Raw genomic sequence first — 26,901 nt, 5'->3', positions numbered from 1 at the left:
GTCTCAGACCCATAACATCAGCTCAGCATTGGATCCAGATCAGATACAAAGCAAGTTCAGTCCTGTCTCTGCTCAAGCTGTCAGCAGATATGGGTCACTGAAATACCTTATGGCTGTAAATGGAATTACGTGGATTGCAGGGAGGAAGGGATGGACCACAATTTCAGACTTGGATCAGTAAAGTAAGACTTTCTGAGCTTACTCAGCCAAAGGGATTTCAGCCTCCCAGTTTACTCTGCAGGATGCACTGGCTATTGGACTAAATGTGTTTTTTGCAGTGGTGCTGAGCTATTAATGCAGGGCATTGTAAGCATGTACAATACTTACAGAACTCAGGCCACACACTCATCTATGAATTGAATTGCCCAACACCAACACCAAAACATGGAAATGTTACTTAATGCCTAGATCCACAACAGTGTGAACTTTAATCAGAGAATGCTTAGTGGAGTGTGCTTTCCTCTGCTATTTCCATCTTTGCACAGCCAGGGAGGTACCCAAGCAGTAATACCCAAAGGAAGGGCGGGCTTGGGTTACTTGTAGGAACAGCAGTAGCACCCACAACCACCAACCACAGCAGCTTTGCTCCCAGCGGAACTGAGCAAACCATTTGCGGTGTCCGTATAGTAACCACAGTGCGGCAGCCATCATGGTGCTGAATATACTGCAGGACACAGTAAGCCCAGGCTAATGACAACTGTATATATCTATATTTTGTGAGACAAAAGCCCTATGCTGAAAGCATTGCAAAAATCATTGCTGTTTTTCTCAGTTGCCAACACTTGAGAGAAAGCACTGAGGCTGCCTGTGCTGCTGAGAGGACTCCAGGAACAACTGCAAAGAGCAGCTAAAGAATCCAGGTCAAATACCTCCTTGTCCAATTTCAGCCTTGCAAAGATGCTCTCTGTCTGCAAGAGCCCGCAAGGGACAAGTGAAGAACAAAAGCCCCGGAAAGATCTCAGCACTCAGTTGTGCTCAGCCCTGTACTGTTGTCACACCATGGCCACAGTGACACTGGAAGTGGGCTGGGGATGAGGGGAACATTTTTCTGCAGCACTGACTCATGTAAGCCATGGACAGGAGGCAGGAAAGATCAGCCCCTTACCAGCACCCCAGTATGTCGCACCTTAACTATCCCATTGCACAAGAGAACAAAGTAAACTGAGTGAAGCAAAGGAAGTCACCAAAGTCCTCAGTGAGAACAAAGGGAGATCTTTACCCTCCTGCCATCTTATTTTTTTCCTGCAGAGAAATCAAAGGGAATGAAAGCCTCTACACCACTTCGAGTGGCTTCAGCAGGAGTATCCAGAAGGCTGGAAAATGCCAAGATTAAGTAATTTAATAATAAAACAGGGTTATGCAAGAAGCACACCTAGGAATGGTCCTCTTTCTTAACCAGAAATAATTTTTCAAGTGAGACTATTGATCAGTTTATCATAAGAGCACTTGATAAAATTATTTGTGGAACAGCAGATAATCAGGTCAAAGCAATGATACTGTGAGAAATTAACTTGGCTTTTCATACCACAGCAAACACCTGCAGGGCTGGCAAAACACATGATTCCCCAGAAGAAAGGATTAGGAAGCTGTGAAACAACTGAATTGCACCTAATTAGAAACCACAAAGGGTAAGAGGAAATAAAGGCCAGAGGCCAGAACTGTTGGCAATAAATACACCAAGAACTGGAGCATAGCACATGTAAATATGCTCCAAGAGTATTAATAGCAACCATTTTTCAGGAACACAACACTCTTGATTAAGTTTCAGGTAAACACAGGAGTAAAATCCCTTCCAAAGCAGAGAGCAGCATCATCATGCTGTGACAGTGATGCAGACATGAGGTTTCATTAGCAGGTCCCTTAATAAACCTGCAGATCGAAACGTAACAAATTGGACAAATTTCCATACAACCACTGCTGCTGTGTGCAAACGGACACAGCACAACCTCACCTGAACAACACAGCTTGTTCCACAGAGATGGCCAGGAGCAACAGTACAACGCAGTTAGCAGAGGAGACACTAGCATGTCCCAGCTGAGATGCTGAAACTTACAACACTAGGAGATCAAGTAGACGTAAGCCAGGTATTACCTATTTCTGAAACAGACATGTGACAGCAAGAAGCACAGTCTTTCAAAACTGTGAGAGCTTCACTCCAGATGGAGAGAAGAAACACAGCTCAGCATGCTCCGATTATAAAAAATGCACCGGGCAATAGGGCAAAAATGGCTGCATCTGATGGTATTTCAGAGGAAGTACAGCATGCCACAGCCTATGCAGCATCAAGTTTAAACTCTTCAGCAGAGTTTCCTGCCCTTCAAGAAGTCTGAGTATTTCCTCAATATTGAGCATCCAGGGATGCTGTAGGTATCTCCAATGCTAATGCCCCCCAAAGCCAACATGAGGGAGATGGACCTGAAAACTCATTCACTGTCTGCTTGTGGTGGTGAAAACAGCCTTTAGCAGGCAACAGATGTCACGGTAATTAGGAGCAGGCTTCAGACTACTTAAAACCTAGAGTGTGTGATTTGGCCTTTCATTTTTTTTCCAATACGAAGGACACAAAGGTGGCTTGAAGTTACTTTGAAGTACTTCCCTGCCTCAGAATCACACCATGTCCTCAGCCAAAAGCAGTGATGAGGCCAACGCAGCTGAGAGCAAAATCCATAGCAACAGGGGAGCAGAACGCAATGAAATCCCAACATGCAGGCTCACTGCAACCAGCTCAACACATTCACTTAAATTACTTATGAAAGATAAGATCAGCTGTAACACAGGAGGACAGTGCCGGGGGTTCTCAAAACTCAAAACAGTTGTTTAACACGCTGAACAAAGGGCTTGTAAAGCTCTGCAAGGAACTGAGCAGCACAAAGCACCCAGAATATGGCTCAGAATAAAGGAAGGTTATAGTCAAAATGGACACATTCCCATATTCAAGCAAAAGCATTGTGCTCTGTGTTCTTTGTAATGTCTAGAGGGATTAACAAAATTAATTCTTTCCACCTTAAAAAAAAAAAAAAAAAAGATAAATCGAAGATAAGCGAACAGTACAGAAGTGGATAATGGGACTCTCTTAATCCTCTGTCAAGGTACCTGAACGAGAAGTTAACCAAAGGGACTGAAGGGAAAAAGCTGAAAACTCAAGGCACAACACACACGTGGTACTCTGAGCCACAAGGGGTTACGGCAGCCAAGCTCGGCAAATTTAATGTTAGTACAGGTTCATATCTCTATTTTGAACAGCCAAAGGAGTAACTATATTCACACTGACAAGATCCTGGTTCTGGGCTAACTCCTACCACCAGCTGGGTGTTACACAAACATTTTTGAGGTCTAAGATTGCCTATCAGTAAGTACTGAGCTAGTAACACGCTTCTTTGCAAATGTACTTGAATTTACTGGTGAAAAATGCTGCATAAAACAGAGATAAATTAAGATTGTGAAAGGATGCCTGCTCTCCTTTCTGGGCACATCGAAATCTCCAACTGCCTAGATGGACAAATAGACTTGATTACGCAGACATATTTGCATCAAGTTGGCCCTTACATAAGTTTCCACGTTGTCCTGTGAAGTGTGAGGCCTGAGCTGTGCCACAGACTGGCTGCTGGGGTGATGAGCCCCTGATGTGGGCACGTTCAACTTGGTCCTTAAGTAATTATTGCTCCTGGACTGCCTAATGCATACTGCTACATGGGTGGTGAGAGGGGCTCTCCATTCACTGAGCCAGCAGAGTACATTAACAGAAAATGTCTTTCTGCCAATATTTTTTTTTTCTTTTGCTGTCTCTAAGCTGAGGGGATCTCTACACAGGAGAGAAAGCTGCCTGGAGGCCAAGAATCTGGACGGGCAACCACAATCCCACCTGGAAAGCCATGGAGTTAGCTGCAGCCAGAAAGATCCGCAAAGGCAGCTTGGCTTTGTAGGAACGGTGGCTCCACAGGCGATGCGCACCAGCCGTCACGCCCAGGGCCGTCATCAGGAAACAGAAATATGCTGGAAGACAAAAAAACAAAACACAGGATGTGTCAGGAGTCAACTGCCATTATTTTTGCTTTCTTTGATGTAAAGATGATCCTTGCCCCTGCCTGCCAATGCCTGCACGGTCACTCAGAAAACAAGGCTGGGCAGACAGGAGGTGAGGTTCTCAGCCCACCTCTGCCCTGCAGCCCCAGGGACACGTCATTCCACTTCCCACCCGTCCCCATTTAGCCGGTGCATTGCTCAGGAGAGTTTGGCAGCACTGAAGCATCATGCCATGACATGTTTATGCAGTGCACCTTCGCCAAGTACAGTGGAGTGAAAGTTCATCACTCACATCAGAAGAGTAGCAACGACTCTTCTAACAGGACACTGCCAGCCTCCACACAGGTCTTTGCTGGAGTCTGATCTGTCAGCTAGTTTACAAGCATCACATCCCACCACTAAAGATATGAGCTGTGTCAGAGTTTCCACAATAAAAACTTCTTTTATCATCAGGAGCTCATGACTCGGTAATAAAAATGCGCCAGGAAGCGGAGCATTCACCACCTCCCTCAGTTTCAGGGACTGTTTTTCTTTCCCTTAATTAAAAAAATGCCCAGGTAAATTTGAACGTTTTTTCAGATGGCCAACACAGCACGGGAGCAAGTCTGTTCCTTACTCACCACACTGGCTCCAGGCTAGACACATAGCCCAAGCACATGCATCCTGCAGTGTACACTCCCCCCCCCCACCCCGCTTAAAATAATACCCCCACCGACCACCATCAGTACATCTTTGGTTCTCCTTTCAGCAGGGGCCATGCTCACACATGCTCCAGCCGGTTAAACTTGCATTTCCAGGGGCAGGGGGAATGGCTGGCTGGGGCAGCAGAATCAGACAGTGGACCCAGGCCCACCTGCTCGAGCCATGCATCTGTGCACTGACTGCTTCTCCTTTGACGTGCTCGCTGTTTTTGCCTCTAGTGTCTTTGAATTCCTGTGTGATGGATGATCCATAGCCTGAGTTGTTTTGACTTGCAACAAAAGAGAAGACTACGGGAAAGGGTTGGAAGAACAGTGCATTAGAGCTGCTCCTCCTTTTGGAGAGAGACCGGAGAGAAAATGGGAACAGCTAGGAGGAAAGTATTTTATAAGTCCCAAATAAACTGGACCACTTAAATCTACTCACATTCAAGCTATCCACCTGTCGCTATATATAAACTCTTATGTTTCCTTCCCATAGGTATTGATTTCTCATACTGTGCCTAAAGAGTATAGGCTCATTTTACAAGTGTAAAATTAAAACAAGAGTGGATTCAAACAATAAGAATATTACAGGACAACATCAAATGAGTTTGCAAGGTCTGAAGTGATGTGCTGTCCACAAAATTAGGGAAAACCTATCCTGTCATTTTCTGTATGTGATGTTGAACTGTGCAGAAACATCACTAAATAAGGCCTTCCAAATGGCTCAAATGACTGTAATTGTGGGAACATATCTGTGACACACAGAATACCGACATTATCCAGCTAACAAAAATATTAAGGTTATAGTCCTGAATCATTACAAGAACATACTGTCTGTGGGCTTTATGACTGGTTAACCTCATGCTAGTCACAGGGGCTGAAATCTCCCATCTTCAGCAGTCTCTTTGCTTCCTTAAAGCACAAAGAGGAGCTTTTCTCCCACTTCAAAGCAACAGATCATTTAGTTGCCCAAGTACTTCTCAAGGCATCCATCCATCTTAATCATGACTGATTGCTTAAAACCAGAATTAAAGAAAAGCGGGTAGAACAAGACATATGCAACATTAAGGTTGATTTCACTTTCCTTCTCTGTCCAGTGCAAGAAAGAGGCTGAGTGGCAGGTAACATACAGACTACATGAAATAACTGCACTGAATAAAAGGGAGTTATGCCACTTGATGATTCAGCTCTTATAGAGCTCAGCTTAATAGAGACCCTTTCATTCAGCCCATTCCACACCACCAGCATTGCAGCAGAACGGACAGCAGTATTTTGGGAGGGTGAGGGCTGCCCTAGGGTCTACGTGCCATTCTGTGTCCATATCTTTGAAGAGCACCTCCCAGCCCAGGCCCCCTCCCAGCATCATTCCTGATTCACACTTCCCAGGAAGCCCTGGGCTACAAATGGGAGGAGGATTCATCTGAAACATTTCTGCAGGAGTCCTGTTCCTGCATAGGTGGACTTGAAGGCAGCATGTCTCCAGCCATCAACCATGAGCAGGCAAGCTCAGCCGTACTTCAGGACAGGGACTGACTGGTGTTGTGCCCCAGCAAAAGAAGAGGGATGTCTGTTTCACAGGGGGCAGCTGGCACGCCAGGCTCTCCCAATGGCTGCAGTCGGGAACAAGCCAGCTCTCACCTGCGGGGCTCGGCAAGCAGAACGGCAGAAAGGCCAACCAAGAATGAGTGCCGGACTGAGGAAATACCCTCAGAGCCTCCAAGAAACATGCTGCCCTGATCAAATGGGGCTTTCCCAGGCCATGATGTAATATACTGCTTTTCCTTCCCTCAACCAGTGCTGCAGGGCTGGCAGGAGCACAGCTTGGGAGAGGGCTGTGTTGGTGGAGGAGGCTGTCAGCAGCCATTGATGACGGATGTGAAGGAAGAACAGCAAGCTGGCAGCATCCTCACCTCCCCAAGATGCCCAGCTATGAGGCCAAGAGGCATCTCGACAGGGCTGTCCTCACCGGGAGGCCAAGCTGGGCCCAGCACTGACTGCACAGAGAGGGCTGCTTGTGAAACAAGAGGTGCTTGATGGATAAGGAAGATGGAGCTAGAAAAGGGCTAGGTGAGGACTCACTAGACACAAGCCTGAGGATGGAGCACACAGAGTTGCCAGGCAAGCAGGGCTAGCATCTAAGAGAGCCAGGGGATGGGAGGTCCACCAACGGTACAGCAGCCTGAGCAGGAGCTCTGAAGCCACCTGACAAAAGGTTGTGTCATGCTAATACCAAAGTAAAAGAAAGAAGAAAAAAAAAAAAAAAAAGTGGAATGAGGACTTCAAGAGGAAAAAAATGAAAAAGCAAAAGCTAACACAGCAGAAAAAGCTGTCTGGAGAGACCTGGGATGAGAGAGGAAACAGTGCAGCCAATGAACAGATCTGTGAAAGACAGCGGATTTAAGGCTGGTATTTCTCATGTTGTGAAAAGCAAGCTAGAGCTGTGCAGCTCACAGTTTCATACTAAAGCCAGAGGGAGAGAAGGAAGATCCTTTCAAGCCATTTTCTGATCGTTTATTCAGTTTTGCCTCACTCATGGCCTGAAGGCAGCACGAATGTCTGCTTCACTGAGCTGCTGGCAGGGAGCCATCTGCCTGGCATGGAGCTAAAGTGTGCCACTGGGCTGGGAACGCATCCCAGCGCTGACTCCACGGCTCTGCGGTCTGCCTTCTTACGTCCGCAGTAGGGTTCTCCTGCCACACGCAGACCCAAAAGCAGCTCCCAATTACCATGTTCAGTGTGAGAGTTCAGATCTACTCTGTTAATGCAGATACCCATGTTATTAGGCACGTGCCATCCTCACATACCTCTGCACCTTCTGGATACTGTGGCATTGCATGGCAAGGAGCTCCACAGGTCTGCAGGGCCCTCTTGGGCCTTTACTTCTGCTACTGTAAAATTGTTTCTTTTGAGAATTTACTCAAAACAAGAGCTGAATTATCTTCCCTAGCCCCTAGGATGGTGTGGGAATGCTGTGTGCCATGCCTGCTGCTCCCCAGAGCAATAGCTAGCTTGGCCTGGACAGGTGGCGGAACCCCAGGTTTAGATAGTTTCAGAGGATTTCAGCTGGCTATGGTTTGCTTTGAATCGCTTGTCTGCTCAAAGCAATCACTACAGGAGCTTTACCTTTGGTCAAGCCCAGTTTTCTCCCATTTATCTGAACATGCTGGCTTCAGGGCAATTCCCTAGAAACATAGCCTCTAGACCTCCTTTTACAGTAATGGTCAGAGACATGCCCGCAGTCATCCTCAGCTATGCCCATCCAGGTGCCCATCTCAGCCAGAAGGGTGCCCACAGCTGTGCAGAAAGGCCCAGGAGGTAGCTCTGATCTCATCACCCCACCAGCTGGATCCTTGAGCACAGGCAGCCAGGCTGCAGCACCAGCTACAGCATTCTGCCAGGGCCAGAGCTCTACCCCCAACACATACAAAACAAGTGTCCCCAGCCAACTAACTGCCAATGTAATGTAATGGCTAACTGCCATCCCAATTAATACCCAAAACTCTGCAGGGAGGTTTAGGGCTTGCTGCAGGTGCGGGAGAAGACTGAGACCTGGGTGCAAGTACCTGAAATAGCAGAGCCTGTGCCAAGAGCTCTGTGCTCCGCACAACTCAAACACCAAGCCCAGAGCTGCCTTTGACTGGACGGTAAACCAGTATCTGTTTCAAAGAAAGGTGATTTAATCCAGCAGAGCAGAGGTTTTAAGTGGGTTCCTCCTTGTTTCTCCCTACTCCTTCTCAAGACCTCAAGGCAGAATTACTCTCAAACACAGGAATTTTACTTCCTTCTTCTATTGTCTCTGACACCCCCCTACAAGCTCTGCAATACACAAACTATGGGTTAAAGGAGTAAACTGGTGTGAAATGCCTCCACGGTGAGTGGGGCCCCAACACATCACTCCCCTGGGCAGGTAGCACGCTCTCCCCCCTGGAGCCCTCCAGAAGTATAAGGTCTGACAGGAGCATTTCCAACCACAAGCTCACTCAATAGAGCACAGCATAAGCAAAACACTTATAAATGGGAGCAGTGGGAGAAGCATTTAAAAGAGGGAACAAAGAGGAAGAGGGGGAAGAGAAAACAAGTAAGCCTGTGCAAAAAGGACAAATGAAAGAACCAGTGCAGGGGACAGGGACAGGATGCAAGAGACAAGATACACGGGGTTAAACTACTGTGCAAACGGGGAGCCAGCGGGTTGCTAGGCTTCCAAGTACACTGTGCCTGTGCACAGATGCTATTTATGGGAACACGCCAGAATCAATAGGCAGAAGATTTTTATTCAACATCCTTATTAATGACCTGAAACAAAGGCAAACAGCATATTAATTACAACTGCAGATGATGCTAAATTTGGAGCAGCAGTGAGAGAGCTAAGAAACACAAAAGGATCCATCCAGAAAGAGGGAAAGTAAGGCTGAAAATAAAGATCTGCCTGGATAGAAAAAGCAAAGTAATGTAGTTCAGGGGGCGATAATTGCAGACAGGGATCTGCAACGAGGATGAGATGCTTGGGGCAGTGATAGCCTGCAAGGAGGATCACCAACAGCTCATAAAACATTCTCAGTGTGCAATATGATAAGGCAGCAAGACATCAGTGTGATTTTGAACAGCAGGCACAGAGGTATCATCTCACTGTCAGAGAGAAGCAATGAAAACTACACCAGGCAAATAGTTTAAAAATGGGATGGGAGATCAACAGCATAAAACACTGGAGCCATCTTTTTCAGAACAGCTCATTATCCCCATGGCTGGACTTCCAGAAAACCTTTACTATACACAGTGCCAAACTCTTCTGAAAACCTGAGTGTCCAGGGGACTGACCTCTTATGAAGATATGGGGAGATATTGCCACAGTCTGTAGCTACTTCACAGGCATCAGGAAATCATCCTCTCTAAGTGGTTGATTAAATTGGAGCAGATTTCTCCCCCAAAAAATTTCAACTCTGTTGTATGCTGAATATCAAAATTAGAACCTCTTCCATTTCTGAAACCTGGGACCACATTAGAAACATGATACGTATTTACTGTTTGTGAATGCAGAAGATTCCAGATCACTTTTGACTTTTACCTGGTTATTAAAAAAAAAAAAAAAAAAAAAAAAGAAAAAGAAACAAATCAACCAAAACAAGAAGCCCAAGTACTGGGTTCACTCTGCACATCTGAACAGACAATGCTGGCTCCTGAAAGAGAAGACTGGACATCCTTCTTAGGCACAGATTACAAGGAGACACTGTCAGATAGCAACTATCCGCACATTACCTATGTCAAACATAACCTAGTTACATGGAGCAAATCGCAATTATCTCTGAGGGATAAAACACCAGACATAAAAATAGTAGTGGTGAAACAAAATCAATTGTGCATTCACAATGGTGCTTCTGTCAATACATAAAACATATTTAACATACAGAATAATGTCACACGACTGTTCCCATGGGGTGGTGACACGCGGAGCCTGGCACTGACTCAGACCCAGTGCCTGCAATCCCTGCCTCTGCAAGGGTGGCACGGAGAGGAAGGATAGCAAGGCCAAGAGCAGGGAAGGGAATCAGCCCTTGCCAGTCCCACTGCTGGCATCTCTCTCATATGTGGCTAAAAACCTCACAGTCCCTTGCAGAAGTAAGGAATTTAGACACTACATTCAACCATAGCAAGATGACTACTTTGAACCAGACACAAGCCTGGAGAGCCATCATCCTCGCAGTTTGGTCTAGGTAGGTTGTACCAAACACAGATCCCACCACAGCTCCATTTTCCAGACAGACTTTGGGACTAGGCAAGTTTTGTGAACATTTGAGCTTTTTTGCATGTTACAAAATGCAACAAATGTTTTTCTGGTCCTGACGGAGCAAATCACTGACTCGATTTTAAGCCAAGTGATTACAAATGTTTGGTCAGCCAGCATGGGGATGTACTACATCAAGTGCCAGGAAGCAGGGCAGGAACTCCCAGACCACCTCTGTCTCACCAGTACTAACGATGGGGAAAAACATGTGGGGGGAAGTGCTGGCCACTCCAAACAAGACAGATGACATGCCTTACGACATCAGAACAGTGGCTCACCTAGTCCAATACTTCTTCCCAACAGGGATAAGAGGAGTTGCTCTTCAGAGGATACAAAAGAAAAAAAAAAGGGGGGGGGGGGGAATTTAAAAAGGGGAAAAAAGACAACACAGCCCAGTTACTGTTGCACTAGCAGTGCCTGCACACTGATGGACTTCAAGATGTGACATTTTGCAGAGAGTACGTGGAAAGTAATAACCAAGGCTGGAGACTGTCCCAGAGGTGTTATCACATTTGCTCTTACCAGGAGGGTGACAGATCTTGGATCCAGATAGCCACCAAGGGTGAGGGCCTTGGTTTTATGTCTCGTTCTGAGGACATCAGCCCCATTTACTCCTGTGCTGGTGCAAAGCCCAGTGCAGAGAGCTCAGAAGAAGCTGCACAAGCATCACTCTTTCCTAGGAATGGCCCATATCACTGACAGCTATAGCCCTAACAGATTGTGGCAGCTGCTGTTCCCATGGCCTTAAGTCAGCAGGTAGGGGACCCCCAGCTGGGTCTGCCAGATCTCTCTTCAGACTGCTGAGTGCTTCCTCTGTCTTTCCACAGCATCCCACTCAGCAGGGGCTCTGGCAGACAAGGAAGATCACAAGCCAGCAAAGAAAGCCAGGAGCACCGACAATGAAACATGGACCAGAAAAACATCCAGTGCACTCATTGTGGTGAGAAACAGGGTAGGAGAAATCTGCATACTCCAACCACAAAAACACATGCTGTTTGAACCTCTTGTCCCTCTGATTTCTGGTTGTGGTTGCCTTTCTTCCAAGCTCTGTTTCACAGCCTCTGCCCACAGCCGCTTCCTGCCAGTCCCCTCATGCAAAGCCCCACTGACAACCAACCTGCAACGCTATTTTTTTATCTGCTCAGGGAGCTGTTCCTTGAGTGGTGTCTTCAGCTTTCAGTTGCTATTGTGGAAAAAACTTAGCTCCCCTACTGTCATCATTTTGAGGACAGCTTCAGAAGCATACAGCACCCTGGTTCTGCTGGAGGTCTCATGGCTAGGTGATGACATTCCCAATTCTGTTTAGCCTACAAGATCTGATGGGTTCCCAGCCCCAGGTGGGAGTGCTTAAAGTTACATTCAGCAAAGGCTTATACATTTTTGTATACACACTGTGTCTCTAGCAGTTCAAGGATCAGGAGGCAAGATCCCATGGATGCAGGACGGAGTAATTTCTTAAGACAACATGAATTCTAGTGATGTTAATGGCCAAGAAAGCACATCTTTTGCTTGGGGAACAAAAATTAACATACATAAGGGCTGTGCTTCACCTGTAGACATCTGTTACCTTTTCAACAATAGGGAAGCTGAAAAAACCTGACCTTAAAAATGCAACAGCTGACCTGCTGCGTGATGAAGACATCTTGTGACATGACACCATTTGGTGGAAATACTCTCTCCACAGCTGTAGTAGCCAGCAAAGTCTCAGGCAAACCTCTGTGTGACAACGCCTGGCAAGAAATTTTCATCTCGGCACAGGCCATTTTTTTTCATCCCTGTATATAATGGGATACCACAACTTGACTTATTTGTATAACTAAAGATTAAAAATAACAGGGATGGACATGCAACATTTGTTCATTTCCACACCAGCATTTTAACTCTGCTTATTCAGCCAGATCAAAATTGCTTGCTAGGGAGTTGTAATAACCAAACGCACAAAACCCAAGGTCTTCCATCAGGCTACAAGAACTCCAGGAGAAAAAGAAACAGTGAGTTGCTCAAGCACAAAGTGAGCATCGCAAAGCTGACTGATTGTCATAAATATGTAACACTTCTGTATCTTACAGTTAGGGTTTTTTCCTTTCTAAAAATTACATTATATCTGCATATCCTGCATCTGCCTTCCCTTCCTCACTTGTGGGTTTTTGCTGTTACTCAGTGACAGATTTAGTACTAATGAACCACACCAGCTAATCTGACCAAACCAGGGAAAGCACTTCTAGGAGTGTTGAGTGGTACCTAACTCCATTCCCACGGAAACTCAGGGCAGCACTGCCATCCATTTCAGTAGCTGCCCCCTGCTTGGCCTCTTCTGAACACCTCAGAGATCCTCCACTTCACTATGCACACAGACAGCAGAAGATGATTCTCTCCTGATTCAACATCAGGGCTCAGACCAGAAATGCAGCCAATAATTTCATGGTTGCCTGGTACCACAATGGTTTTTTGCACTATCGTTAGATAACACCAAGTTTTCGGATATATTTTCTTAAAATGCCTTGTCTGCCCTCAGAAAGGAAAGTTTTCCTATGCCAAATTAGACCAACACTTGGTCTACCCAAACATCTCATTTAAAAATGCTGGTTGATGTCACGCACTGCATTGGTGGGAGGGCCAGGGTCAACATGCAGCATTATTAGATCTAGATTAGATACCAAGTCTTCAGTATACATCTCTACTTCTGTCACTCTCCAGGGCAACCTTGCAGATCTCTTCCTCCACAGCGGAGAGATGTCAGGAGCAGTAACAGCACTTAATCCATGTCATCCTACCAAAAAAGCCTCATTTCCTGACCTGGAACTACACTTACTAAGGAGGGAGAAATTTTCCACCTTAGTCCCTAAAATGCTGCCAAGAAGAAATGTTGAATTAGTGCTCTGGCCCTGGCGTCTCTGGGAAGGAAACACTTCTCTACTAGCAGATGGAGTCAACTGGCCAACCCACTGTTCACTGAGCCCTGCTAACTATCAAAGGCTGGCATCAAGAGCACCTGGGTCTGGATTCAAACTAGCAACTGCGAGTTAAAAAGCACCGGTGTGCAGCAGCACCAATTCCCTGAGCTGCCCACCATACAGTGAATGCCAGCTCTCACGGGGAGCTGTGCATTCCTGTGAAGACCAAATGCGTGAAATCTCAGGCCAGAAGCGGGTTCATCTAAAATTAGATCTACACATTCTCTGAGCTACTCGAAATTGAACCAAGAGAGAAAGAGATAAGAGGAAGCACATCAAAGGCAAAGGGGAAGTGGCATTTTAGAGCTGCAGAGAAGATGAGTTCAGACGAGGCCCTTCTCCTGCCCCTCTGTACCACGGTGGAGGAGCTTCAGGAGAAGCCATCTGTCGCATCCTCTTGGCCCTGCCATCACCAGCTCACGAAATCCAGGCTGTCTCTGCCTGGATGCACATGTCTGTGTATGCGTTTTCAGGAACATTCCCCAGAGCCAGTCCTTTTGGCTGAGTATACAAAAGACTTTATTCCGGTTGGAATAGCAGAAACGTTCACATTGACAACTACAGCCAATGTGACATAAATAAAGCCAATAGAGGAATGGAAATCGCAGCTGACAGCAAGTATTCTAGTGAATGCTAAAATTCCCCTAGGAAGCAAATATAGATTCCCTGAACTCACCAGCAACTGAAGATTGCCTTAAGATGCTGAACAGTTCATATATATTTTTAGATCAAAAGAGAAGGCTGGAAGATGCTCCGGTTTCTCTGAAATTTTTTATGCTTTTGTGTAGCCTCTCTCAGCTCAACTGAATCCTGTGTCATCACAAAACCATGGGCAGATTTTACTTCTCTCCCAGTTACCTCACTGCTGTCCTCAATCTGCATGCTGGCTAGGGCTCTGGTGGTTTTTAAGTGCTCTACAAATGCCAAGAAAGAATTAATGCCAATTTTGTCTCTTTTTTCAAGGACGGAGCAAAGAAATAGCGTGGTTAAACCATTAGCACAACACTCCAGAGCCCTGCATTCAGCAGGCAGCTCTGCCTTAAGAAAGGAGGGTTAGTTATTTAGCATCCCTGCCCATCACCAGCCAAAGCTTGCTCTGTACACAGCTGCGCGCATGGCAGGGGAATGGTTTCATCCTGCTGCTCATGCTGTGCATGCTGGCAAGACCACTCAAAGCACAGAGCCAGGGAACAGCAGCTTCTTGGCTATTAGGAACAAAGATGTGGCATGCTACATACTTGTGATCTGGGCAAACTGAAAGCTTCTGCCTTTTACAATCTCTAGGCACGGGGCACAGGTAAAGAGCGGGACTTAGCAGGGAGCTATCCCCTTCTGAACTGCTGGGCCTCCAGGAACGATTCCCTGGGGAGGCAGCAGCACCTTTGTCCCAGCTCCCCGCTGAACTGGATCCACTGCACAGGACAAATCCTGCTCTGACCTGGTGCACTCCCAGGCCAGCCGGTGGCTGCCGAAGCAGAGGTCTGATGGTTTTGACTTCTCAGGACTTCAGACTCCGGATGATGTTGCCATCCCTCTGTATCACTGCATCTTGCCCAGATGCTTTGTGCCTGCTTCACTTGTGTGCTGTCAGCTCCTACACATTTTCCTCCCCTTTCCAAAACCAAACAGAGCTCAGAGAAAAACCTTTTGCAAAAAATGGCCTCTCCCAGTTTTCTCTCCTTCTGGCAGTTTGAGCGTCAGAGCTGGGCTTGCAAGCGCTACACTTCATTCAAATTAGAAGGCACAAGCCTCTTGCATCCAGCCAAACATGTGGCAGGCAGGTCAGTTACCCAGAGCCATCAGGTTAGAGGATGGTGCCAGGGGAGAGAAGGACACCTTTGTCTCTAGCACAGTGGGCAGGCTGATGCTGTCAGCTCCCTGGAGGCACTCACCGGATGACTGCTCACCACACTCCCCGAATGACTGCTCACTGTGCCTCTCCAGCCCAAACAGCCTCAGCCCAGCCCAGCTCTGCTCCTGCAGTGAGCTCTGGCACAGGGAGAAGACCCACATAATGGGTCTCTGCCTCCACCTACCCAGCAAGATGTTTTTCATATTTTTACTGTGTATACACTGCATAAGGAGGCCAGCTTTCACCTGCCTGCTGAATAGCAGCCAGGCAGTTTTTGGCCAACTCAAGCACACAAGTCTATCCCTCTGCATCAAAGGCAGGAGCCAAAGCAAGGAGAAACAAGGAGATCCTTGCTATGGCTCCTGCAAGGAGGTCTGGCCACACTTGCACGCCTGCCTCACTGCAGCCAAGTCCAACCAACTACAGCAGGGGAAGGAGCAGCTCAGAATGAGAATTATCATCTATGACCTCCATTACAACTGATTGCTTCAGTTGACTATAAAGGTCCTATTTTCCACACCTACAGACAAATGCATTCTGGAAAGAAGTTATAACCTCATGGTGCTGGCCAAAAAAATTATTAAAAGGCAAAACCCCTTTTTATACCCTCAATCCCCCCTCAATCAAATAATACAATAATACAGAGTTTCTGGCATTTTCATAAGACATGCTGCCATTTCCAACCTACACTGTTACCCAACACCCACACATTTCCCTTCTCCAGTGCCCTGGTAGTGGTCCTGCCTGAAGAATCACCCAAAGAGACCAACAGGCACCAAGCAGGAGCCCAGGACTGCTCTCCCTTCACCCCACGTGCTGGCAGGGCTCAGAGAACCTATTTCCACTCTTTCCCATCAGGACCCACTTTTGGCACTCTGCCCAAGCACTTCTCTACATGAGCTGCAGCCCTTCTGCATCCCAACTCCTCCCCCTCCATTTATGAAGAACGAAATAAGCCTCAAACACCTTGTCTCACCCTGGCCTCCAGCTTCTTTCCAAGCTCTCGGGTGTCCAGGAGGGCACAGCGAGGTTGTATGTCCACCCCAGCCCTGGACTGCAGCAACTGCTGGTTAGAGCAGCGCAACCCCCTTCCAGACACCTTTGCCCTTGCTTCTGAAACGCCACCTAAGGGCCTGGGCAGAAGTCCCTCTATAGATCCAGCTGTGTGGCCATGATAGGAGACATCCTGTGAACTGCTCCAGATGCAGAGGGCAGGGTACAAGCAGCCAAACACTGCAACCCCTTCCACTGACGCAGTGAGATCCCACAGGCACAGAAGACATTACAGTGAGCCTGGGTTGGGGAGGATATGAAACACTCAAAAATACAAAGTCAGTCAAAGAACAAGCCAAAGAGCCAGGCAAAGAAAGAGTCCAGTCAAGAAGAGCTCCTCCATTTGCCAAGGCTAGATTATTTTTTTCTGAGCCGCTCAGAACATCATCCAAGAAGCCAGTGGCCAAAAACATATTGAGAAAGATCCTCATTTCAGTCTCCCTCCAGAAATCCCCAGCCTCCTGATGCTGAGGTCCCTGCACATGAGGGATGGCACACAGAGTCCTGATGTCAGCATCTGACAAACAGCCTTCCCCTCTCTTTCATATCAGCCTTGCTTTACTTAGCACAGTAACTGTTAATGTTTCAGCTCTCCAGTGGGGCATCACATTTTATTGTTAGCCTACATGGTAAAAATAAAATCTGATTGCAAGAAATTGCTTGGCTTCAATTATAACATCAGTGTTAATTACAAGTGCAACTGTAATTGCAGGGAGGGAAGGCAGAGTGGCAGTGATGAGGATGCATACTAAATTCTGGTGGGCAAGGCGACATTTTGTAGCCCAGCCCTCCCAGAAGAGCGAGCACAACACTTTTGCCTCCTTGACAGCAGTTGCAGCAATCCCAGACAAGCAGGTCTGCATGGCTCATACTGCTCTGCCTGGTGGTATCTCCTGGAAAAGAGGTATCTGATCTGCTCCCAGCCCCTTGAGACTTCCTCTGATGCTGACACAACTCCGGCCAATGCATTCCCTCTACTTGGAGCAAAGTCCGTCCCAACTCATCCATGGAAACTCCTCCGAGACTGTATACTGCCATCCCCACCTCCACATGTAACCAAAGACAAAAAGCTAGAGCCACAAATTTCTGTTGCTTTCCGAGAGCCTGGCTGCACCAGCTCAGGAGCTAGCAGGCCAGGGCTGGAGGAGGCATCTCACGCTTCCGCGGCCCTTGGCTGGGCTTCTGTGCGTTTGATGCGGCCAGCTCTGGGCGCGCCAACAAACCTCCCCTGCTCTTTCCTTCACGGGGCTGCTTCAAAGGGGTGCCTCTCCCAATCCCCTAATGTCAGGGCGCAGCCCGGAAGCCAACAATCCCTGTCAAATTCAGTAGGAGCAGAGGCAGGGATTTCTACCTTCGCTGGATCCAGTTCTCATCTCTGTCCTCATCGGACAGGTCAAAGGGAAAGAGCATTTGATGTTCTTCTGGTTTGCCTGGAGCACAGCTCAGAACAGCCAAGGGCCCAGCAGTGCTTTGTGCCAGGTGAACATCCTGGTGTCTAAACACAAACAGCTTCACTACTTACTCACCCATTCATGCTGCCCAACTGCAAGAACTCGTTAGGAGCGCCTTGAACCCACCTCCTGAGAACCACAGGACCAAAGGGCCATCATAGGCACCCAGGGCTCAGCACGCACGTGCTCTGTGCCCACACAGACATTAGATTTTTTTCTCCATTCCTTTATCAGGTTCACAGTGACCACGTGACATGCAGCACACAAAACAGAGGGAAACAAAACCGAGCACCACCAACGCACTGGGGATGAAATCAAGACGGGGAACAAAAATGTGTACTTACAGTTGAACATCGTGAAGTTCACAGACAAGGCCTTAAGGAATCATCTCCAGCAACAGTCAAAACAAGAGAGGAGTGAATGCTAGGGAAGGGAGAACACCTGATGGGCAGAAGTGTCCTCTACAGTAGTGGGATCTGGAACAGGCCCAGGACCACTCTCATGTCTGTGCATTGCTAGGTGGAGGACATGTTCCTCAGCTCTACAGCAGACACACAGCTCAGACCGTTCCCAGATGAGAAAGGCTAGGGAACAGCACGTTATAGCCATCCCCCGCTCCAGGGCACTTGTCATTTTAAGGAGAGAAGTACTGTTTGAGAAAAGACTCTGTTCCCATCAGAGATGATGGGAGTTCAGCTCTTGATGCTAGGCAGGAAGGAACAAGCCGAGAACTTGACTATTAAGAGAGACAGCTATAAAACAATGCTTTCAAATAGGGTAGGGGAGGAAAAGCCAGTCCAAACCTGAGATGCAATTCCCATTCTGAAGGGCCACCTCTTCTCCACTGATCTAGTGGACCAGCTGCTGTATTGAATTGCTGAAAGCATGGTGGAGCTAGGGGCTGACAGACAAGGATGGCCTCCTGTATGCCACAGAAACCTCCCAGAGCTGCTCACTGCCCACAGCCAGGACCATTCTGTAAGCCAGCAGACAGAAGATCTCTCCTTGGAGTAAGGCGAGGTAAGGTCCTTCTGTTCATTAAGCCCCTCCCACCAAGGTGGCCGCAGACATCTCCACAGAGGTATCTAAGAGGAAAGCATTCGCTACCTGTTTCCTGACCCAAAACCTTGCCTACAGAAATCACCTCAGCATAACCACTTTGCAGGACCCAGAGGGTGCTCCTGCTAGAGCGGCAGCAGGGGTGACAATAAGAGAAGTTTTAATCAAATGTCTCCATTTCACATCTGTGAAACAGAGACAATATTTCCACTCTCCTTCATCTGCAGAGGTCTCAGAGGTACTGAGTGGAACTTCCTTGGAACTAGGATTTTTTATTTACAGCCGTCCGTGCAGTTTCTAACACAGTGCACAGAAATGGTTAACAACTAAAACCAGTTAATAAGCAAAAAAGCCAGTAGATGGCACTCAAGAATATGCAAGACTTCTGAAATGTGCAAGACCAATAAAACTTGCATCTGCAGTGCATAACAGTAACATGTGCCTCATTACATAGACACACTACCAGAAGGTCTGGGAAAGAGGTGACCATCTCGGTGGTGCCCTCCAGGCACCACAGTAACCCAGAGTGCTAAGACCACAATTGCTTTCATCTCTCTTATCGAAGGGATCCAGGCAGCAGGATTTGGATCCAGACCCATGCCCAGGAGCAGCTTGCGTTTTGGCAGGGATGCAGTTGGGCAGCACTGCCACTCCGTCTGCGCTCTCAGACAGCCAGCACTCCAGCGCAGGGGAAAGCTGTGGGTAAGCATGGCACAGTGCCTGCCATGGCTGAACGTGATCAATCTGGCATTCTCAAGAGCACAAAAGCCTCTCCTAAACACTGCTAAAATGACAGCAACAAGCCTCCCTCCCATATGAGCACCATCAGAGCAAGGCCATCCTCCTCCTCGATCCCAGGCTCTGGCAAGGCATATCAGCGTGTGAACCGACATCCACTCAGCTATCAGGCAGCTCTGTGAAACACATCCAGATGATACAGGGTTTGTGGGTGGCCATTCTTGTGCCAGTTTTTAAAGTTGTTAGTACTAGTAATGCTCAGCAGCCTGAAAGAAAAGGTTTTAAAGCAGGTAAACAGCTTGATCGTTTGTGGGGGTTTTCTATTTCCTATAATGCATTTGGCTACTTTAAGTGCTTCCTCACAAGCCCCGTATGAAGGCTAAAAAGCACCTTTTTCCAAAGCAAATCTGAGACCCTTACACATCATGTGATCCCCCAGAACGGAGTCTTTAAGAAAAAGAAGCTATCATGAGCCCATCAAAAAAAACTATTAGCAGTGGAAACATCGGGCCCTGCAGTGAAACATGCTGGTAATTTTCTCTTCACAGGGATTTCAGAGGTTTTTGCTTTGCTTTCCTAGCCCAAACAGATAACCTCACTGGGACTGCAACAGGATGGAGCTGGCTGGAGCAAAGAGGTTCCTGGTTAAGTAGCATCATTTAATGGCACGTTCCAAACCTAGGGGAAGAGCAGTACAGTTTCCTACCAAGTGGGCTGTGGAAGGAGGTGCAGCATGTCCAGCCCAAAAGAGGCCACTGGCAAACCGCAACCACATCCACAGCCCCAGCCCCAGCTGACCACAAGGACCCCTTTGCATGAGTTCATTCCTGGGGAACCTGCATGCCTGGCCCAGCCAGCAGACCCATCAATGCCACTCCCTGCTTTCTGGCCCCACTAACAGCAAGGTGCTCCCACCCTGCTTTGGTTCCCGATGTGAGTCTGCAGAGAATTGCAATCCCTCCCCTTCAAACCCTTCTACAAGGGGTGCTAAGCACCAGCAGCCCAAAGCCCTGCAAAAGGAGGCGGACAAAGAGAGACCTGAAGGGGAAGGTCCACGTACTAGCTCCCTGGCGCCTGGGCTGCACTATCCTCTGGGCTTTGCAGTCAGTGAACCCTGCCAAACCTGCCGGCTGTGCCCAACAAGCCTACTGGTGGGACTAGGGGCAGACAAGACTCAAGGCACGTTTTCTCAACAGTTCCCACCCCTTTCCAAGGCTGGGAACCCGGAGTGCAGGGATGCCCCAAAGCAGCAGCTGTCAGCTACAAAACAGCATGGACCCACAGAGCAAAGCACCAAGAGGAAGGAGGGACCACGTATTGCAAGCTGTCTGGCTCTGGATCAGGAGGGAAAGAGGAAGGCAACAGGGTCTTCTCCACACACCCTTGCACCAACCACAAGTCAGGCTGGAAAAGAGCAAAGTGAGAGCAGTTGGGCTGGCAGAGCGGGGGATATTTCAAAGGCACAGTGCCGGCAGGATCTGCCTGGATGGCTACACGGCTGTCCCATGGGCACAGCCCAGGGCTGCTCGATGCCTCGCACATATCATCTGCTGCCTCTCGGCTTAAGGCAGTTCCCAGCTCATGGAAAATTTTGACATGATTAATTTTATTGTTTTTGTTCAGCTTGGACTGAAACCAAATTCCACGGAGGCATTGGGATAGCCCTGAAAGCCTATGTTTTTAATTAGTTTATCTGTACATCCCTTGAAAGGTAACCCAATTCCCAGTGCCCCCTGGACGAGGTGGCTGCACCACCCAGAACGCTGTTTGGGATCCCTTGTGCAACCCTGGCTCCATGCGGGAAGCTGCAACAGTGGCCTCAAGGTGTTAGTGCGGGAGACAATGGGAATGCGAACGCACAGATAATCCTGAGGAAACAACCAGCAGAGCCTTTGCTTGGCAGCATTTTTCCATTGTCTATTACGTACAGCTGGACAAATGTCAATAAACTACTAATGGAAATGAGTCCTGCTGAGCAGGCAGTTTGGCTTGAACAGCTGTTTTCTAGGTGGCACAGTGGCGTTTCAGCTCCACTTCGGAAGCAGTGGTGAATCAGGAATTACCAACTGCCTTCCGCATTGGGAAGGAAGAAAGCAAACCCTGCACAGAGGGAGGGAAGCACCCGGTCTGCCCCAACCAACAGTCCACAGAGATGGACAGCTTGCAGGAGGAGAAAGTAAAAAGCCAAGCAGGCAGTGGCGAGTCATGGGAAGCTGCCTGCTTCCTGCCAGACACCACGGAGGTCACACCCAGCACTGGTGAGCCACTCTCCGCACGCTTGCTCCTGCAGCTTCTCCATGGGAGAACAGTGGTGGGGAGCATGGGACAGAGCAATGCATGGGCTTGCGTAAGATCACTGAGAAGCTTCCCAAGTCCCAGGCAAGCTTGGGAAGAAAAAGAAAACCATGGATGGATGCAACGAGGGCTGCAGCTTCTCCATCCGCACCCTTCAGTGTACGCACATCTCTGCACTACCCAACACTACGCCAGCCCTGCTCCAAAGGCAGTCTCACAGATGGTCTGCACCAGGAAGGAGATGTGGAGAACTGGGGAGGGCAAGGGACACATCTGATCAACACTTCTTCCTTCCAACACAACTTCACTGGTTGGCTCCTTCCAGACTGAAGAAAGGTGGGTTTGTTAAGCAACAGCAACCCTGCTTTTGTCTACCCTGAGAGAGGCTCTCAGAGGGACCTGAGACCCAAGTCTCCAGCATGACAGCAAGCTACTTTTGTCTGACATATTCTGCAGGAGATCCTATATTTTCACCTTGCCCACCACCTCTGATGGGGGCACACCCCGCAGCAGCCAGCTGCAAGAGTGGCACACAGTATCCAGCTGGCCAGGACAGCTGGAGCCAGTGCACCCACTCCCTGCTGTGGAGCCCCTGTAAAAACCTCCAGGCAAATTCCTGTAAAAACTCTGTGGTCTGCTTTAGGGTGGCTGTTAAAAATAATGATGTTGAGAAAGGGGAGGCTCTCACTTTCAGAAAGAAAGACATTAAGTTGCAAAGTTGTGGAGACCTGTTTATTATTTAGCATGTTTAATTTCAACTAGGAAAAAATACCTTGGTAGATGGAGGGCTGAAATTGGTAATTCAATCCTTCAGCTCCAGCCTCAGGGAGTTTTGTAATTACAATACAGTGAAATCAGAGATGATTTCAACTTGTCTTCTTGGAAAGGCAAAACAGATAAAAAGAAAGCCCACCTGCCCGCATGCTATGGGACCTAAAAGGGTTGAAAGCAGACCACAGGCTGTGTGTTCTGGCCACGCAGCTCCCACAGGTTCTCCTTGTCTCCCCAACGATCAAGCTACGGCCAAGGTAAACTCTGAAATCAGCCTGAACATGACCAGACATAGGGAGGGGAGAGGAGTAGCGCTCACAGGAGGAAACTAAGTAAAACACAACCACCCCTCAAACCTTTTCTGGTCACGAGCGAGCCAGTTAACGGTTTGTGCGAACCAGGCAGCCAGTCAAATGCCAGGTCCCCACCAGGAACTCAGAAACAATTTCCCAATTAAGAACTTGTCAGAGGATGGTAACTGACACAAGGGTTCATTTCCCAACTGCAAACAGTAATGGTGGCTATTTCTAAGTGTTTAAGACAGACTGAATATCAAAAGCTGAACCAGTGAAAAAGAGATCTAGGAATGCCTCAAAGAGAAGAAACAAACTTGATTTCTAAAGCATTTGGCTGGGGCTTTTTGAGAGTCACCTCAACTGATGGCAGCCTAACAACCCGAATTCCCTGTCTGTGAGTTCCCTGCAGCAGAGACCCTTCTTTCCTCTATTTGTATAAAAGAGTCCCGGGCCATTACATTCTCCATTCACTCAAAAGCTCCCCAAAGCAGGTCTTTTACCGGAGAAATTGCACCAGCTGTAAGCAGCATTCAAGTTTTCATCCTCTTGGCCACCCACATTTACATGACTTGATACACAATTCTGCCTGGTGAAGGATGATGCTGACATCCACCACCTATTGGTCTCAGAAACCCTGAGAAACCTTGCACGATACTGCAGTGCTTCTATGTAGCTCTTCTCCCAGCATCGTCTTTTGTGGAGAAAAGAGGACCTTAATGTAGGATGGAAGATGCTATATTTTGTATTCTCTTTCCCGAACCAAATCCTCAGCTTTTCACGGCTATCAAGACGATGGACACAGCAAGCCACCTCATCTCAGAAAGCACAGCTGGGCTTATTTTCTCCTTGCCAGCACTTTACAGCTCCTCCTCGACTTTCAAATCTTCGCTAATGAGAAGATACATCACCTTCCCCAAGAGACAAAGGACGGGGTGATTTTTTACTCCCAACTGCAGCACAAAGACGTGGGTGTTCATAAAGTAACAAGATGAAGCAGCAAAACGAAGACAAACGCGTACTCTATCAGACTTTTAAACCGAAGTATCAGCTGCTTGCCTCTTTTTTTTTTTTTTTAGCTAAAAAACCGGATAAATGTAACCGGAGGGAAAGTGCCTCCTGTTTCTACAGCAACCGAGGGCCCGGCGCTGGCAATGGCATCTCGGGAGCGGCCGGGGGCAGGGGAACAAAAGCGGCGGAGCTGCGGGGCAGCGCGGGGGTGTCCGCCCCGCTCGGCGGAGCGCCCGGCCCACGCCTGCCCGTGAATGCGCGCGACTCGCCACGCCGACGGCAGCGAAGCGACTGCACGAATAAACGGGGGATAAATACACAGAAAACAAGACGCGCCTTGCTCCCCCACCGAGCCGGGCGGGGGCCGCGCCGGGGTCCCGGCCGCCGGGAAGCCGCCCCCTCGCCCCCGCCCCACCTGTGGCGCAGCCCAGCCCCGCGCCGCCCCCGCACTCACCCCAGAGGAGGGTGAGGAGCTGCGCCCGCGGCACCAGGCTGAGCGCGTAGACGGCGCCCAGGTGCAGCAGCCCCATCAGCACCACGTTGCGCCAGACGATGGCCTGCCCGCAGCCCGCCGTGCCCGCCTCGCCGCTCGCCGCCCGCCGGGACCCGGCCATCTCGCCGGCGGCGCGCTAGGGGCGGCGGCCCCCGCGCAGCGCGGCCGGGGAGCGGCTAGGGGCGGCCGGGCCGCGCCGCCGCATCTGTTGCTGCCGCCGCCTCCATGGAGCTCCCGCGCCGCCGGCTGCGCCCCACACCGCGGCGGGGGACGGGCGGGGGGGCGGCCGCCGACCCCGCATAGCGACAGCCAATGGCGGCCGCGGACCGCCCCGCCCCGCCCCCGACACCGGCCCCGGCGCCGGCAGCGCCCGGGGGCCGCCCCTCGGGGCGCCCCAACGGCCGCGGGTCGCTGCCGGCGGTGCCCCCAGGGGCCGCCCGCCCGCCCGCGCGTGGGGGTCCCCCAGCCGGCCCCCGCGGGCTCGGGCCCCACCCGGCGAAGGCAGGGCGGGGATGGCGGCGGGCCTCAGCCGGGGCTCCGTGCTTGATGGCCGGGGATACAGGCCTCCGTCCGCCCTGCCTGCGCCTCTTCGGGCGGCTGCCCTTGAGGAGCGGCGGGCACCCTTCCTGCCGTCTGCCTGAGAGAGTGAGGAGGCGAACGCTCCCCGAGAGAGACGGGTTGCGAAGACGTTTAATATTGGAAGCCCGTGAAACCTGAGTAAAAGATGCCGCTGGTGCTAAGGTGGAGCAGATAGTCAAGAGCTCGTTAATAAAGTTTATCTGATTGGGAGTAACGAGGCAGGCGTTGAAAACAAACAAACAAAAAAAGATGGCGAGCTTTTTCTCAGCAGCGCATACCCCAGTGAAGAGCAGGCCGCACTTTTTGTTTACTCCGTTCCACCACAGATGGGAGTGTTCAGACGTGTTTCCCTGCGATGCTGTTCCCCCCGCGCCGCCGCGGCCTCCCACGGCAAGCTGCTGCGGGAGAGGACGGACCCGGCATCAGCTGGTGCACGGGGGGTGTTAATGGCGGGTTCACCCGTGTCCGAAGGATGACCCAGATACGCGGAGGAGCTGCAGGCAGAAAGTAGTTCACTGTTACTAGTGAGGCGCTTCACCTGCTGCGGAGCAGGGAGCATCCTGCACAAGCAGCATATGGAGGGTTTAAGTCATCAGGTGGGAACCAGGTGGTAAGTCTGGATGCAACGTTTGCCCACGATCCATTTTCATAGAATCATAGAATCGTCAAGGTTGGAAAAGACCCTTAAGATCATCAAGTCCAACCGTTAACCTATCACTGCCAAGTCCATCACTATACCATGTCCTCGAGCACCATGTCTATCTGTTCGTTAAATACCTCCAGGGATGGAGACTCAACCACTTCCCTGGGCAGCCTGGTCCAATGCTTGACCACCCTTTCGGTGAAGAAGTTTTTCCCAATATCCAACTTAAACCTCCCCTGGCGCAGCTTGAGGCTGTTTTTTCTTGTCCTATCCCTTGTTACCAGGGAGAAGCGACCGACCCCCACCTCGCTACAACCTCCTTTCAGGTAGTTGTAGAGAGCGATAAGGTCTCCCCTCAGCCTCCTCTTCCCCAGGCTAAACAACCCCAGTTCCCTCAGCCGCTCCTCATAAGACTTGTGCTCCAGACCCTTCACCAGCTTCGTTGCCCTTCTCTGGACACGCTCCAGCACCTCCATGTCCTTCTTGTAGGGAGGGGCAAATTTTGTTTAGTTTTGAATGTTTCTGGGAGGACAGGAGGGAAGGACAGAGTGGCACAAGGAGGACTCCATCTTTTAATCACTTTTCCATCTCTCGGTGTCCAAGAGCAGAAAGAAGCCCCCATCCCTTACACACCGGCTGCTCCCCAGCTGCTGCTGGGCGCACTGCACCGTGGGTGACCCTTAGGCTTACAGGAGCAAACTGCACAGCCCCAGCCCACCTCCGCACACCACGGCTCGCAAAGGTATGCTGTCCTGAGTGTTCAATGGAGGAAGGTCGGGGCTCAGGGCGAGTGAAACAGGAGTGCTACCAGGCAGCAAGGAAATAGGGAGCACCTCTCTTTGGAAAGGCAGGATGAAAGCACTTGTCCTGACCTGGCTTCTGCAGGCTATTAAAGCATGGCACAGGATAGATGTTAGCCTTGTACGCTCACACAGACACAAGTGGCACTGTAATCTAGCAGCTGCTTTCCATGAACATTCCTGCCGCCCTGGCAAGAGGCAAACACACATGGAAACTGCTTTATGAGATTTCCAACTAATTTGAGTTACTGATGAATGCATCCATGAAGGCTCCCTCTGCCACCAGTGTACATTAGTGCGCTGTTACCTTTGCACACAATACTGTAAGTTTCATATCCGACTCTTATCTCCAGTTCATAGCAGTTTGTTTACACAGTAGCCAACACAGCATGGAAAGGAGGTGAACAAAGATGACATGACAAAT

General features: G+C 49.3%; 1 protein-coding gene across 1 annotated transcript in view; it reads right to left on the bottom strand.

The window, feature by feature from the left end:
* Window positions 1-24,680, bottom strand: part of SCD5 (stearoyl-CoA desaturase 5) — a 31,457-nt gene extending 6,777 nt beyond the window's left edge. Inside the window, exons 1-2 of the mRNA XM_082316575.1 lie at window positions 24,417-24,680; window positions 3,863-3,993 (exon numbers count right to left, since the gene is read on the bottom strand). Coding sequence (XP_082172701.1) covers window positions 3,863-3,993; window positions 24,417-24,576 — 291 coding nt within the window. The 5' untranslated portion in view covers window positions 24,577-24,680. The remainder of the gene's footprint in view (window positions 1-3,862; window positions 3,994-24,416) is intronic.
* Window positions 24,681-26,901: the final 2,221 nt, after the last annotated feature.

This window comes from Platalea leucorodia (assembly GCF_965183815.1).
Source record: "Platalea leucorodia genome assembly, chromosome: 6".
NCBI classification, from domain to species: Eukaryota; Metazoa; Chordata; class Aves; order Pelecaniformes; family Threskiornithidae; genus Platalea; species Platalea leucorodia.
Note: the sequence above shows the minus strand (reverse complement) of the source record. Positions and strands in the feature narration are given on the sequence as shown.